General features: G+C 40.0%; 1 protein-coding gene across 1 annotated transcript; it reads left to right on the top strand.

The window, feature by feature from the left end:
* Window positions 1-2617: 2617 nt before the first annotated feature.
* On the top strand, window positions 2618-15916 carry LOC145437574 (uncharacterized). The gene is made up of 4 exons (XM_080314841.1): window positions 2618-2785; window positions 5562-5697; window positions 5984-6151; window positions 14989-15916. The coding sequence occupies exons 1-4, from the start codon at window positions 2664-2666 to the stop codon at window positions 15550-15552; spliced, it is 990 nt and encodes a 329-aa protein (XP_080170967.1). The 5' UTR covers window positions 2618-2663; the 3' UTR covers window positions 15553-15916.
* The last annotated feature ends 750 nt before the right edge of the window (window positions 15917-16666 follow it).

The raw sequence follows: 16666 nt of genomic DNA, 5'->3' as shown, positions 1-16666 counted from the left end.
TCGCTTCGTGGACCCCCTGAAAATGCCTCACGGACCTGCGGTTGAGAACCACTGAACTAGAGTTTGTAGAAGTGATTGGCGTTGCTACTCAAGTAGCACAAGTAAGTCCTTATATTTTCTACTCAATTAGCAGTATAAGTAGTAATTTTTAGGACACGTGAAAACTACTTCAAGGGGCAGAAATATCTGAGTATATTTGGTCGGGGGGAGGGTGGTCGCATACTTTCGACAGTTAGTCGGAGGTGGCTACATACGAAATCGCAACATGTATCTTCTCGGCTAACGCAAAATGTTTATAATGACACAATACCCATTGGTAGAATATTCGAAAATATATTCAGTTACCGCGCTTTAAGGGCTGTTAAAGGCTACTACATTTATGAAATCATAGGCAGCCAACATCGTCGCGGAGCGGAGCTTTGTTTGGAATACATTCGTGTTAAAATTATTAACTGGGAGCAGTAGCAAATTCAATGTGGGCAGATATCTCCATGACATTCCCAGTTGATTTACTAGTCACACAAAGCACTAAAACAAAACCCAATACAATTATTTTCCGGTATTGCCAGTCACAGATGGGAATTCGGATTGCGTACATCTGGTTCGAAGCAAATGGTATGAACCCTCCCCCGATGGCTGTTATAACAGCCTTGATTTGACCACGAATATACCACATGCAATTAATATATATATATATATACGATTGAAGCGCAAAATATTTCCAATAGTAAAATCTCAACCAGAAAACAGCGATCGGACTTTGACCTCTTACCAGGACCGTAACTGCCGCACCCCAAATCGTCCAATTGGGGGTCGCGATCTCGAAGGGGACCCGACAGAATGTCGGTCAATGTACATAAATTATTTATACATCACTTATTGAAAATTTATGCAACTCTTTTCAATTTTTTTCGCGCTGGGCGCGATTTCATGTTGCTGAATTTTTGATTATTGAGTACCCTTCCCCGAGAAAAAAGCATGATATATAGAAAAGAAAATAAGCATTTCGGCGTCGACCATGACCACGCCGCGATGCACGAAAACATACGAAGTATATTTGCCAATATGGTACTCTGAAAAGTGTGCCAATATATCGCCTGCAAGAAAACCTTAGCCGAAAAGGATTGCCCTTATGTTGACCGTGAACTTCGAAATAAATATAAGCCTATCTAATTATTCATAGCTGCCTAAGTGGCACGTGTCTAATTATTCTATCATGGCAATCTGAACCCCACAGGTCAAATACCATTTCTCAGAGAAAAATTATTGCCAGTTAAGAAATACCAATTTTCGATAAAGCCACCACAAACGTTTCTTGGATCTCGCATGGTTTCTCAATAAATTACGACATGATATGTGGATGTACGTAATATGGCCATTTCCTTAATTTTTCGGAAAAGTTGCGATCATCGTTTCACAATTCAGTTTCAAAGCATGACCAATTATAGTGTCCAAAGTAGGGTTACATTTAAAACAAACGGTGTTTTGAAACACAAAATTGTATTTTTTCAAGTTATGAAATTATGCCATAATTGTGTAAATACTCTCCAAAAACATGTTGTATGAGCACACGGACACTTACCACCCAATTAAGCCGACGTATATCGTTATGGGATGGTTCGAATCCTCAAAAATAGTCGGTTCAACAGTTGCAGTACAGATATTTTGTCAAAGGGGCTATATTTACCCTATATTTTCGATGGTCAATTTCAATCCATTATGACGTCACAATTGAATATTCGTGACGTCATGGCTTAAAAACAAAAAAAAACATGTTTTAAATTAGGGCCTTGTTTTAAAAATGTTTGTTTTTAATTGATTTTTGTTTTAAATGCAACCCTAGTTTAAAGGGTGTGTGGTACTATCACTCAGAAATAAGCTCCCGGATGACACAGTGAATCTCCAGTCAGATAGCCTTTTCTACACTTAACACAAATTGCTGTTTCTTTTTGACTAAGCACTATCTAAAAAAACAAGCAAGGTAAATGAAACAGACCATGGTAAGTAAACAATAACATAATGAAATTATAACAAACAACGATCTGTCTTGCTCACTCTTACTCCCTGAAACAGATATATAATTCTATTTTTATTTTCATATATTCCTTCTGCATCTATATCCTGCTTTTCTGTTGATAATTCATTAGTTTATAGCCTTTTGTTCATATTTTTATCTTAATATTTTCCCTAATTTGAATTTTTACCCTTTGACACGTTTTTGGCCATAAATTTTTTTCCCCAAGGTAAAAAAGTGACAAAACCTATCATTGAAAAGCTGGTAAAATTATCTTTCCAACAGTATATAATAAGTCTTTATAAGAATTTTTTCTAGGTTGACCCATTTTTAGACCAAATTCTACAGGACTAATGATCGATTGACCCTTATACCAAATTAATTCCTGTAGTGACAGGTCTATAATATCGGGCGGAAGTATAGTGTTGTAACAATTAAAAGAACCATCCCGCAAACCAAACTATCTTACGTGGTAAACGAATTTGTTTTTTCATAAACTTTCTACAGGTTGAATTATATCGTTAATTGTCCTACATACAGCTGACGGGCAATAATGTGTTGCCCATCAAATATCAGGAAATGTTGCACTGTATCAGCGGCCTTAGTTGTCCGACTTTTATACATAGCCTTTGCCGCCACCGTCTTCCTCATGTTCCAGATTGGTTCATGGAATCTAATATGGATTGACTGGATGGCATTGGGTTTCGGCATTCTCATGGTAGTGGAAATGATTTACACCCTTAAACGGAGAAAGGGGAACGAATGGAAGTGGTATGTTCAGAATAACAATAATACACAGCATTGGTGTGTTTAGGAATATAGTTAAATAAGGCTATACGTTTACAACGAATTAATAGGCATTTTTTCCAAATTTTTTTCCAAGTCCTTCATCATACTACTGAAGGACAAAAAGCACACACTAAACGGCATCAAATATTGCGAAGTGTCGTCACTAGGGTTGCATTTAAAACAGCAATCAATTTAAAACAATCAAGTTTAAACAAAAATTAAAGCCATGACGTATCGAAAAAAAGTTGGCCCAATCCTGCCCTAACCTGTTCCACGACCGTCGTGATCCGTTTCCGAATACGCCAGTTACCTCTGAGCTTTCGTAGCGGTCAGCATTGTTCTGTCCGATAGCCCGCTCGAATTCGAGATATTTTTGGATTCAATTGAGCCTGGTTTTGCATATCGCGCGAGCTCCTTTACGCGAATCGCGTTACTAAGGCGATACCGGAAGCGTCTGGCCGCAATGACTTTTCGGAAATGGTCAATGTTTGGATTGATGTGTTACCCATACCAATATATACTACAATCGCTGTCGACCGATACATAACGATCCTCGAATTGAAGAACCCTATAGGGCAGGGGTCGGGAAACAATGGCTCGGAATCCATATATAGCTAATTTGATGATATTATATGGCTATTTGATAAATTCCTATTTTGCCACGTAATTCGCATCTTATATATCAATCAGCCAATCGATATCAGTATGCTTGAGGTAGCCAAGTCAAGTCTTTTTAGGGTCAAAAAGAGACATATCAGGGGAGATTTAGGTGCTTGGAACGCTTTGTAAATATCCTCAAATGAATGTCAAATATTGCCGACTGGTAGTTTAGTTGATCATTTACCAGTCCAACATAATCTATTTTTGTTTTATAATGGTGAAAATACCTTCAATGATTTCGAGGTATTCATAGGACAAATGTAATCCGTCTAGCTAAATACAAAATTTGTATCGTTGGTTTTGTTCTAAAATGCACATTTAGGCTGCCTTAAGATTCACAAAATATCACATGGCTCTAACAAAAAAAAATGAAAGCTTGCAAATTATTCCCGAACCCTGCATCGAAAATAAAGTATCACACGCTCATTTGCCGTCCTCCAAGGTATCGGGTGCTCGAATGTAACGCAACCGGCTTGATTGGTGCAGGCATCGTAACCAGGGCTTTGGAGCCGGAGCCGGAGTAAGGAGCCGGAGCCCTGGAGCTGGGACCGGATCCGGAGCTCTACATGAAATTCAGCCGGAGCCGGAGCTGGAGCCCGTTATTTGAGGAGTAGCTCCGGCTCCGACGTATTTCATAAGATGCTATTATATATGCAACGATCATATCTGCTGATTTCTAATAATTTAACAGCAGGCCTGAATTTTACTGCTGTTTAACAGCAATGGCATGGAGTAAAGTGCGTTCTAGTGCAACTATGATGTTATCGACAATTGATAAGTATTCATTATGACGTCACAAGCCGGCACAGCGGCACCTATTCGTTGCTACACCCGATGTTACTGACGGCAGACAGACTCTAGATTACTATTGGTAACTAACCTAGATTAGTAATCTATTTCTATATAGACCAGGGATGGCCAACCTTTTCGGCTAAAGGGGCACATGCAATTGACCAACAAGTGCGCGGTCCACTAGCAGTGCCAAGCACGTAAAATTTTCAAAGTTTATCAATGAACTAGGTCAATAATAATATCACTTGAGTATATTGCGGGTCTACTGTATACCGCCCGCTGGGCTCAGTTAGCAAGGACACGACTATTCAGCATCTGGACATATCGATATCGAAGGTTTCCGCTAATATGCGACAATCATTTTGTACCTTCGTTTTCATCGTCGACGATGTTTCTGCGAGCGCAAACGCAAAAGACTTTCTCCAATAATTGCGAATACAGTTCGACTCAATCGGGTAAATTATGCGTCTTTTTCATTTTCAGGAGGGGGTAGGCTACCAAGCAAGAAATCGTGTGACAATTAAACACGCGAAGCGTGAAGAAAAATTTCACTACTATTTTAGTTTATTGTGATGTACGACGATTTACTAAACATGTGACTGGACTCTGGATCTGCCAATGCGTCAGAACTGATGATTTAGTCATCAACATCCCAAGTGTCGCAGCCAGACTTGTAATTTTTGGTTGGCCTTGTAAGTTCACAATCTGAGCAATTCATTTTCGATAATAGAACAGGATTTCGATAATATAACAAGAAATTACCTCGCGGGCCCCTCAAAACCCTCTCGTGGGCCACATTTGGCCCGCGGGCCACTGGTTGGCCACCCCTGATATAGACAGACCCATTCGATAGTTTTCAGAGCCGGAACTGGAGCCGGAGCAGTGGTAACAATGCGGCTCCGGAGCTGGAGCCGTAGCTAATGTATGATAGAAGAAAGTGCCGGAGCTGGAGCAGTTTAAATTTACGGCTGCTCCAAAGCCCTGGTTGTAACACCAGTGTTTACGCATGACGCACACGTCGAATCCGATGTAGGTAACTTTGATATTGTGCCCCAGTGACGTCACTGATATTCTATTATGACGTAGCAGTTAACATCGATGTATGGCTCTTCAGTAATTGCATTCGACAATTTAGGGTAGATGTCGATCTTTTGGCGAAAAAGGTTCCCGCTCACTGCTACATTGGGTTATTCGATATTGATTCGTGACACATAGAAATTGATTTGAACCGGTAAACGTTTGGAAGGAAAAAAAGTGAGGAGATATATCTAATGTTACTTTACCGAATGTTGGTTGTATCTTTCAGGGTCAGTATGAGCACATTGGCTTTGCTCCTGGCAATAGTACCGACTGTCTGGGACCTTCAACTAGGTTACGGAATGCCCAGCACAGCAACAACTTCAAGCACTGTACGCGCAGACCTCTCTGAGAAGGAGAGAGAGGTAAAGGTTTAGATAATAATAGGCATGTTAGTTTTATATTTCCAAAAAGTCATAGCATGGGATTAAGCCGATCTTGTACTTCCGAATTATAATAAACTTATACAAAATACAAATATATACTTAATGTTGCTATCAGGAAAGTCAAGCGAAGCGTTGTAGCTACCAATATTGAAATTTCGCCGTATAACCTTATACACAATGGTCACGGCATTTTGCTCCAGATCTAAATAGGCCTAGGCCTACTGCTTATTACCCAAAATAACTCATTCACAATTTCTATCGCCAGAAATTCATAAAAGGCATTGTACTAGCCATGGTGTTCGTGATTATATTCGGAAAGTGGATGGCTCCCAAGGGAAAATTGACAGCTCAGGAGCACTCTCTACTTTTAATTTCTGTACTCGGAGCTGGGGCAGACATAACGGATATCATGGATTTAGTGGAGGGAGAAAAGGTGAGCATAAGTTTATCCATTGAAGTGGGGCTTTCTTACCTCAATTTTAACAGAATCTCGTATAAGTCTGATGACTTGCGTGTAAGGCGAAAATCCAGTTCATTGAGATTTATGCACGTATGCAACTCCATGCCTCCTCTCTGCCTACATCTAACATTACACTGATCAACATGTATGTCAAGAAATAAAGTTCTGTACCTCCAAGAAGCTATTCAAATAAATTTTTAGGCAGAAAAGGAAGAGAGTTTCTGGGGATTTCGGAGGGCACTGATTTCGAAAATGAGTTTGTCAATTTGGCTTTAGTTTAGGAGATAACGCACGAGGTTACTGTGACTAAAATCTCGCATTTTCGCTGAATGAGTTTAAAAAAATACTATAAAGTTCAGAAATTCAAGCTAATTGTTATTTCAATTTTCTGCACACTGAAGACTGCTTTAACTCAAAATAATGCAGCAGCATTAGATTTCAGGATATTCGATGGATCATAGTTGGAGACTTTCACGGATATCGTGGGGATAAATAAACTGCAATCATAAATATAAGTATCTACCTAGATACTCAAATAACGTTGCATCAATTCAATCAGTTTTCTGTAAATCACATACTGTAAATTGAAAATAATCAGTTGAAATATACCAAAAATTTTTTGTAAAACAACTTGTTTATTGTGTAATATTCGCTTACAAGCAGGTGTGAGCCACTGAAAGGTTCAGGTTAGTGTAAACGTGAACCTTTTTGAAAGGTTCTGCGTGAACACGAATGTAAACCTATGACGTCACGTGATATCATTTTGTTTATTCCAACCCTACATTTCAGTGAAGTGATGTATTTATGTTCACGATACCTAGCGACGACTCACGCCACATTATGCCTCAATTCCGAAGTACATACTGACTATTTAAACGTCACCAAATGTATCAACCGGGGCAATCAAATGTTTAAAAAATTCCATAAAATCAATATCTTCCGCCACTTTGCCAAAAATATCGACGAGTACTTACAAAGGAATATAAGCTTACGCGTAAACGGTCTTGGGGCAGGGGTAGGCAACCTGTGGCCGTGGCATGAAATCTGTGCGGCCGTCGGGAATTAGTTTAAGTAGTATGTGTTGACGGCCGTCGACATGCAAATTGAAAGTACGAATTCACTCCCGAATTTTTGACAGATTCCAATTATTCTTGAAACTTTCTTCGCGCTCCGCGCGATTCAATGCGGCTTCATTTTCCGATTTTAATATAATAGCGCCCTTTGCAATCTGAGCCTGGATCGGAATCGTGTGATCCTCACGAAAGAAATTTGTTTCTGGTACATTCGAGCGATTCCAATGTATTCCCAATATATCGATCCTGATGGGGGGTCAAGAAATAACAGCAAGCAACCATGTGACCATAAACAATTGGTCCACCCGAAGATTATGCATTATAATTTATAACTTGAATGAAATTTTCCAAAGCACTCCCTCCATCAACTCTACCGGTGAATCTGTCGGTCTTTAAATTTGAGTCTTACGATATCTTTGCCGATGGAAAAGTCATAATTTCATTCGCGACTAAACGCGGTATTTGATGTCATTTCGATACCCATACGTGGATAACTAAATAATTCCAGTTGCATAATTAGACTACTTGAAATCCCAGTAATCTAATTTGTCAATCGTTTTCATGCACTAATTTCAATTCTAATGTAATTTCTGGTTTCCTGAGAATCCTGTAGGAGAACTGCTTAATGCAAAACGAGCCAAGCTTGCTGTACAGACATTTGCCATTCTCATGCTTATAAGGATCAACTCAGGTTTGATACGACCTAAACTTAATTTTTGTTGCATTTCTTTAGCGAATTCGGAACTCAAATCTAATTTGTAAAATTTGTATAGGTATAAATCCGATTTAAATCTAATTTAGAAAAAAAAATCTAGATATTATTCTAATTCTGATAAAATTTTGAAAAGCTGAAAATTATGTCGTTGTCAACTTTGCCCATACCTGCACCGATGAGGGATAAGCGGGAGGCATATCCTTGATGTTTCTCAAAAATCGGGCAGTATCTTTCACTATAACTGATTCGTGTAATGAATTCGTTGACTCCTGAAAGAGAGAAGAAATTTTTATTGTATTATAGTCAACCAGTACAATAACATCAAACAAATTGAATACATGACAAAATATCACTGGTCTACAAATTTCAAAAAAATTTTTGCGACAAAAATTTTAATGATTGATTCAGGCTAATTTAAGGTTGCTGAATCCGATTCTGTGCTCAGAATTTCTCTATCGTAACGTCAAATTTTTTCAGTATGATCTAGATGTAGATTTCCGAGGCTCACACACAGAACGCGAACGTGACTCTCACGTTAACACCATCTTTACATTTTAGTGTAGGCTTTCGAAAAGCTCCAGTAATAGCCTGCCATAAGTAAGTTCATCTCCTCGTCTCTGCTATCTTTCTTTTGTTGTTGCGATGTCTTCTAGGAATCTTTCCCCTCACTCTTCACTTTAATCATCAAGCAAGATGATCCGGCAATATATCAAGATGACTGAACAGGAGGTGAACTTGAATGTTCATGTTTCCTCCAAGTCAGTGGTTCCCAACCTGGGGGGACGTGAAAGCATATGAACGGGGGCGCGAAGAAGCGGTTTACCTACAATTCACGCGTCTTTCTCTATATATAGACCGAATTTCATATTTTTCAATTTTCTCATCAACAGTCACAACCTTCCATGCCATCAAACAATCTGTCGAGGCTGCTGGCATCCGGGTTGGATTTTGTGATATGACGATTAGAGAGGCGCGAAATTTTTCACTATCATAAAGGGGTGCGTGTCTAAAAAAAGGTTGGGAACCACTGCTCTAAGTCTTCCATATGCAGATGCCTATTTTTAGACCAACTGTTTATAGTTCGGTGCCTTGTGACCTTTCACAATGTTTTTTTTACCCACACCCTTGATTGAATTCCGTGCACTTAGCTCTTTTCTTCGCATGAAATCACAATCTTTCGTTCGTATTCGAATATATCCATCAAAGATATCAGTGGTGGCTCGTCCTATAGGACAACCGGAGCATTGCCCCACCTAAAATTCTGATCAATAATAATTATTTACCATTTATAGACGCACAGCAATCAATATATACCGAAATCACAGCGAAAGCTGCATTGTTCTTGTGCTTTCGCTTGTAAATACCCAATGCCCATATATAGCGAAGTCTCTGCGAAAATCGAATTTCTTCTGTATTTTCGCGTTGCGAATGCTTAGTCGGGGCTTGCCCCGGTAGCGCTCATAACAAGCTTTCACTGTTTGTTCTCTGAAAGCCGCGCACAATAAAGAAACGGTGATTTAGTCTCTCCTATTCATAAAATTACCGAGCAAATGGGGCAACCTTGCCTTGTTGCCCCTGATGTGTGATGTAACAATCGTATATATATCTGAACTCGGTTACCGTCATATACGTTGAGTGGACCTTTGCTGGTATAAGTTTATTTGACGGTGTTTCGTAACATGATAAGTCTTGAAACTTGGCATGTTATGTCGTGATGGTAGTATTTAATAGGGATGGTGTGTACGTGAGGTTCACGTTCGCGTTCTGTGTGTGAACCTCGGAAATTGAAAGGTTCACGTTCACAAACGAACCTTGATAGGTTCTGCACTGTGAACCTTTTTCATATATTACAATTTTCACTTCGATATAACATCTTTGGTTGAAATTTATTTCACATAAACTTCGGGTCATTCTATCAATGGCGCTGGCAGCATAAAAAATCAACACTAAACGAGCATATGCAGCACGACAATCTCAAAAATTTTACTTCCTTTGTTACAAAAGTTTGCTGGAAATATCCAGCTTTGCGTTTGTGAATATTTAGCGACTCTCTGCTGTGAGCTTGACCCTCAATCACACAACATCAAGAGTGAAATAAACTACATGTAAGTAGTCGGAAAATGATGCTTATCCAACCGATCAATGAAATTGATATCGTTGTCTGATGTAAAAAATTTAGCAGGAGTACCGGTTCAATCTTGATTTCATATGTTTATTGCAGTGGTTCCCAACCTTTTTGTCTTCATTCCCCACTTCAGATTTATTCCGGGCCTTCATTCCCCACCAGGACTGTAACAGCACTTCGTCAGCCCCTAAAAAAATGCTGGTCTTGGGAACTCCACAGGGCGATGAACCCAGAACCTCTCAGCCCCCCCTGAACCTGTATGGTTTTACCCCGCTTCTTATCAGCTACATTGGTTCTACTGTTTAGTGCGTCGCCTCATATCGACTAAACGCGCGAAGCGCGAAAAAATTATATAATTCATGTTTATTTAAATCGGTCAATAATATCGGGAATAGCATATATTTTGCTATCAATTTTTTACCCCCTCTCTGCTCACATAATCAGATTTACCGGTAGAGCTGAGTGAGGTGTGTTGAAAAAGGTAGGACCCCTAAATAAGAATTGAACGTCTTCGGCGGACCCGTTGGTATATTGACTTCGTTACAATATGCTATTTCGGGACCTCCTATATCTGCTATGTCAAAAGATATGGAAATCGCCCAAACTAAAAGACACACACGATTTCAAATTGGTATTGCTTTACTGGCAAGTAATTTTTCCCTGCGGGATGGCATTTGTCCTGTGGGGTTCAGCCGACAGGATAGGAACATTCAGCGCCAGCCATTCAGCTGCCTATGGACAATTGAACATATATGTATATTGTATGTATATCGAAGTTTCCTGTCACCACAAGGGCATTCCTTCTCGGCCGAGGTCTTCTCGCTGCTGATCGTTCTGGCACACTTCTCGGAGTCGTATGTTACATAGCTTATAACTCCATATGTCTTGGTGCGTCGTGGCGAAGTAATGACCGACGCCGAAGTCTCCATTTCGATAAATTCTACGTATTTTCGTGGGGGAAGGGTACTTACTAATCAAGATATTCGGCAATAAAAATCGCGTCAATAGCGCGAAAAAATTTGAAAAAGTGGCATAAATTTCCAAAAAAATACTCTATAATTTATGGTAATTCACGAAATAATTTTGGCCCCCTTCGAGCTCGCCCCCCCCCAGTTAGGGTGTTTGGGGTGCGTCAGTTACGGTCCTGTTCTTCACTACCCAACACTTTTGTCATCACAGAGCAGCTATTTGCTGGTTTGACTACACAAGACACACAACCACACCAGTACGCAAGACAATCGCCTATAACTGCAACATAAAACATATCGTGAACCGATACCAGTAAAGCTCAAAATTTCGCGAAAGCGTTATTCCACGTCATACTAGGCGTGCTGGATGCCTTTGTCAAGCCATGATTGGTCATCCAGAGTAAAAATGAGATTTTGTGAACAACACGCAATATAATTTTCGATACATACATTCCAGAGCAAGTGGCGAGATAGCGCAGTGGTATAATCCGCGGCTGCAACACCAATGGGTGCGGGTTCGCGTCCGACCGAGGTCGACTTCCGAATTCCGATACCTAAGAGTTGGAGGTTTACCTAGGCTCCTCCTCGCCACATCATCCGCGTCAGCGGTGTCTTACAAAAGCCTAGAGGTGGGCCGTGCTATAAGTCGGCAGTTACGGAAAATAAAAAGAATATCGGCCTGGTGTAAATGACCATAGTAGTCGACAAACACCATGAATACCACAAACCAAGCAACCAACATTCCAGAGCAGTTAGCCGGTAACGGTAATTGCGCGTGTGTCTCCGTGAATATGTAGACTGTCCTGTACATAATTTTGAACAAATGCGTCTATTCCCCACCAGAAACCATTGAATTCCCCACCAGTGGGGAATTCCCCACCGTTTGGGAACCACTGGTTTATTGTATCATAAATACCAAATCCGTGCGAGTGGGGTGTTGGCTGCTACTGTATAACTTGTTAATGGGGTAATATCGGTAGCAAGTATAGAAACCAGTTTTACACTCCGCTCAATATCAACGTGGCAATACTCAGACGCCGAATACATTGTCCGATCTGGCCTAGACCGTTAAGGCGTAAGCTTACTGTCCCTTGCAAGTCCTTGTCGAAATTGTTGGCAAAACGACGGAAGATATTGATTTTAGGGGATATATCATTTGATTGCCCCAGTTGATACATTGCGCGACGTTTAAAACGTCAATAAATACTTCAGCATTGTTGCATTATTGCCCGAGTCGTCGCTAGGTATCGTGTACATTAATATAGGCTATCACTTCAGTGAAATGTAGGGTTGGAATTACCAATATGACGTCATGAGGTTCACGTTCGCGTTCACACAGAACCTTTCAAAAAGGTTCACGTTCACACGAACCTGAACCTTGCAGATGTTCACACCATCCCTAGTAGGCTATTTAACACTGCTCCAAGTTTCAGGGTTGCTATACTTAAAGTTTAGGGTAGTAATTTCGTTTCCAAAGTTGAATGTGTGCTGATCCGTCATGTATCGCAAACAGATTTTACTTAAAAGCGGGTATTAGTCTCCATTGATTTTGACGATGTTCCATACCGAGATCGGTCATGACATTTAGCATAGTAAGTCTTAATGCTAGTATCTAACGCTGTACCAAGTTTTAAGTTTATCACTGAGCTATGTGGGTGGTAATTTCGTTTCTTAAGTCGAGTGAGAGCTTACTCGCCATTTATCGCTAACAGATTTTACGCAAAACCGGTAATGGTCTCTATCTCTATTGATTTTAACGATGCTCCATACCTAGATTGATCATGAGCTTTTGGACGGTATGTCTTGATTTTGGAATCGAACGCTGTGCCAAGTCCCGAGATTTAACTCAACGATTAGGACAGTAATTTCGTTATCGAGGTCGAGTATGGTAGAGATGTACGCTAAACTGACACATATGCCTAACTACCGCGTTGCGGATTTCACGCAAAAGCCGGTGTTGGTCTTCTAGCAGCTAATTTTAACTGTGTTTCGTACTGAGATAGGTGATGAGATGATGATCTCCTGAAACAGTTTACTAAGATTCTCGGTTTGCATTCAAATACTTTCTTTATTTTAAATTCTCCAATGTCAATTTCACCGTGAAAATGTGACCTGCAAGCCATTTGCTTACAACTCCATGTCAAGCGCGATAGCTAGTTCGTTTTCGACGACGGCTGACAGCTGATGACTTGATCAGCGTATTCCTCAATACATTTTACGCAAAATTCGGTGTTTTTACGTTTTTACGGCCTTATCAGCCTGGAAATTGTCCATTGATCTAATCGTACGCGGGAAGAAAGCGCACTCTTACCTTTTTTCCCAACGTATTCGATAAAAATGAAAGGCTGACCGCTGACGTATAAGCGAGGATAAGGACGCCTTGTTATACACTTTTACACGGCTAGTGCCAGGGGCAGTGTCTCTATAGTTTGACCGAAATTGGGTATCGTGCTCTGAAGCATGTGGTCTACTGCCAACGGTGTCTCGATATTACCCGATGGTCGACCTTGCTCAGCTCGAGTTGACTTGTTTATACTCAAACACATCTTTTTCCGAAGTAGTAACCACTACTGAACTTTTAAAATTCCTATAGTTGAAAAATCGCTTTCTATCATCTTTGCTGCAGTAATTATAGGCTCGATGCGTTAGATCTGCTCACGATTCTCAACGCTCTCATTCTGGGTATTCCAGATTTCAATGAACTCGTCATTGAACATTTTGCAACTATGAAATCACACCACGCGCAATAGGCCTACTGATACAAACGTTAAAATATGCAGGTATGAACTACTATACTTCATATTTTCTTTCGAATAATTTGAAATACGTAAGCCTTGTTAACCATGCCTAATGTCTATACCCCATACAAACTACGTGTGACCTCAACGAAGTCATATTTTCACGTCGGAATACAGTATTGTGACGTCAATTAGACAATTAAAATCGCTCTCACCCCTTGCCCCACCACTCGATATTGTCACGAGCCGCCACTGAAAGATATAAGCTTCGCGATTGCCGTGTGATAGAGATACTAGGAATGCCCACTTTGTTGGATCAGCAGGAAATTGTCCATTTACAAGTCAAAAGAGATGGGGCGCGTATGAGTATTGTGGTTAAGGTCTTCAAGGACAAATTCGATAGCGTGATACTCCTCTTTTATCTTGGTAGAATGAACAAATGGTACAGGAAAAATACATTTCCGTTGGGTGAAAGTACGATTTTTAGGCTTGAAAAACTGCTTTTTGACAAGCAATGATCTCAAATCGGGTCATAGTCATATTGATTGAATAACGGAGGACGACATGAGGGTTTTTTATACAGTCAATTATCTATTTATGTGGAGTATAAACGTAATAAAGTTATTATTTATTTCATACCCAGTAAAACATTTAGGGGGTAAATACAGTAATTTGGGCTTTTTTGGGTTATAAGTATATCTCTAAGTAGAGGCAATCTGGCAAAACTAATGTGATATTCATATTCAGCAACCTTGAAAACCACCGAAAATATTCCTAGATGTTTTGCCAATTTTTTTTTTCATTCTGTTGTCCAGTGTTATCGAATTTTGCAAAGTGTAGATTTTTCGCAACTTGAAATACTTCTACTCCTTCAACTTGTTTTGTCAGCTGGTTTGATCACAAAAGTCATATGTTTTAATCAGGTTCTGTTTCAAGTCATACACAGTCACTGGTAATGCTAATGCGGCTGTCTAATGAAATTTCTCGATAATGTTCCATGTAATCCTCATTTAAAACCAACCACTGGTTGGAAGTCAACCGCTTTTCTATGGATATTGAGGGAATATTTAGCACAATCTGCGTTTATTGTGGTAAACACTGACCATTCCTCGTTGACATCTTTAAATTACGATGCATGTGGAGAGCTTGACTCCTTTGTGTTTACTAACCAGGTGTTTTACTGAATTTCAGAAAAGTTTATTTGTCGTCTGGGTGTTAAGTGCCTTTTCGTGGAGTTTGCTGCAATTGTGTATATCTACTACTACTGTCAAAACGTTGCCTATAACCGGCTTCAATGACCACCGAAATGTTGTCGGACGTTCCGAGAGGCAACGTAGCAGACCTGAAGAAAACATGAATACAATAGATGTTGAAAACATGACTCCGAGCGCTGAAATGTCGTACGGGAGCAGCAAACCATATTCTAGTATCCAGTGCAATCTATTTTGCTTTTACAATGAAATATGGGCGCTGGTAGTCGCGCTGCTATTTCTGGATATACCATTTGGAGCCTTACGTATATTTGCCATCTACAAAAGCATTAACGACCCTAACGAAAAGACTCATATCAAACATATGACAACCATGTATTTCGCAATTAAAAACGTCATCACCATTCTACTGTCATTGAATATAATGCGAATCATCTTCAAAGAAGAATACAGACCGTGGAGGAACCAATGCAAGGAACTACGAAACCAAGAGCGTACGGGTCAAAGATATGCAACATCCGTCAACATGGCATACGACTCATAAAGCATTTTGTCAATTCTCACTATACCTGAATTGTGATGGTGTGGGGTGTGGGGAATTTGCGAATATCTGTACTTGGTGCCAGGGATACCTTGAATTAGAACTAGGTAACTATAGTTCTAGATATCCCTGATAGTGGTTATATCGTTGAGAATTGAGCTTTTGAATCAAAGAATGTGCGAATTTTTATCGATCCAAAGAGGTAATGGTGTCGTCTTATAAGGGCATCATAATTTTTTTTAATCCGATTATTCGCCAATAAATCCTATGATCAAATCATTCAATTGTGTGATAACGTTTGAGATCGTCATGATAATGTAATGCCGCAATGAGAATGTAACTTTGCAATAAATTTCCGGACGCTCTCCTGCAGTTCTCATTAAATTTGTTTTCTGAGCGGGGATACATCTAATTTTCTGTTGAAATTACGTTGCAAAATTATATAGTCATTTGTAATTTCAATGGTTTCTGTGTATCGCGCAATTATCGCCGAACAGTAAAAACAGTGACCAGGATCAATGCCGATGTCCAATCTGAAGTCCCGTTGACATGATGTGTATGCGAGGGAAAAGGCCTGGAAAATTCTATCGGGTAAAGAGGCCTCGGCCCCCGTTTCAGATATACCATTGTTGGCGGTGAGCTTGGTAACACGCTATACGCCATTTCACCTGAACCAGTTTAGCGTCATCCATTAGAATAGGGTTGCATTGCATTGCAACCACTGAAAGGCAGACGACGTCGGACCAAACTTGTTTCTTGCAGTGGCATGAATTCCCAGGAAGTTGCGATGGAATATCAGCACTTGCTTGCACCACACGCGCAATGATCATTCCACTCTAAAACAGAGGACTGTCGATGCTTGCTGTATAGTGAAGAGAATAACAGTTCGAGACTATTCCAGTGCCATCCATCCTGATGGCCTCTTGTCATTTGGGGTATTGCATCGTGCCATTTGAACGCATTAACTATTTCATAATCCTAAATGTGCTTTTGTCTTACAATTAGCCTTGAAAGCAATGGTTGCCCGACACTTGAACATGTGACACAATGAAAACACGATAGTTGTGCTACAATGTTTTCTCTGATGTTTCATGAGTCCAAGCATACACACCAATTC

The sequence above is a fragment of the Botryllus schlosseri genome, chromosome 4 (assembly GCF_051294905.1).
Source record: "Botryllus schlosseri isolate E-star chromosome 4, Bs_hap1, whole genome shotgun sequence".
Taxonomy (NCBI): domain Eukaryota; kingdom Metazoa; phylum Chordata; class Ascidiacea; order Stolidobranchia; family Styelidae; genus Botryllus; species Botryllus schlosseri.
The sequence above is the reverse complement of the archived record's forward strand: the minus strand, read 5'-3'. Positions and strand labels throughout refer to the sequence as shown.

Excerpts from the sequence above, each read along its gene's own strand:
- LOC145437574 (XM_080314841.1), top strand. The coding sequence starts at position 2,664 with ATGTTCCAGATTGGTTCATGGAATCTAATATGGATTGACTGGATGGCA. Across the intron at positions 5,698-5,983 it reads TCTCTGAGAAGGAGAGAGAG|AAATTCATAAAAGGCATTGT; the intron begins GTAAAGGTTTAG and ends TTCTATCGCCAG. Across the intron at positions 6,152-14,988 it reads ATTTAGTGGAGGGAGAAAAG|AAAAGTTTATTTGTCGTCTG; the intron begins GTGAGCATAAGT and ends ACTGAATTTCAG.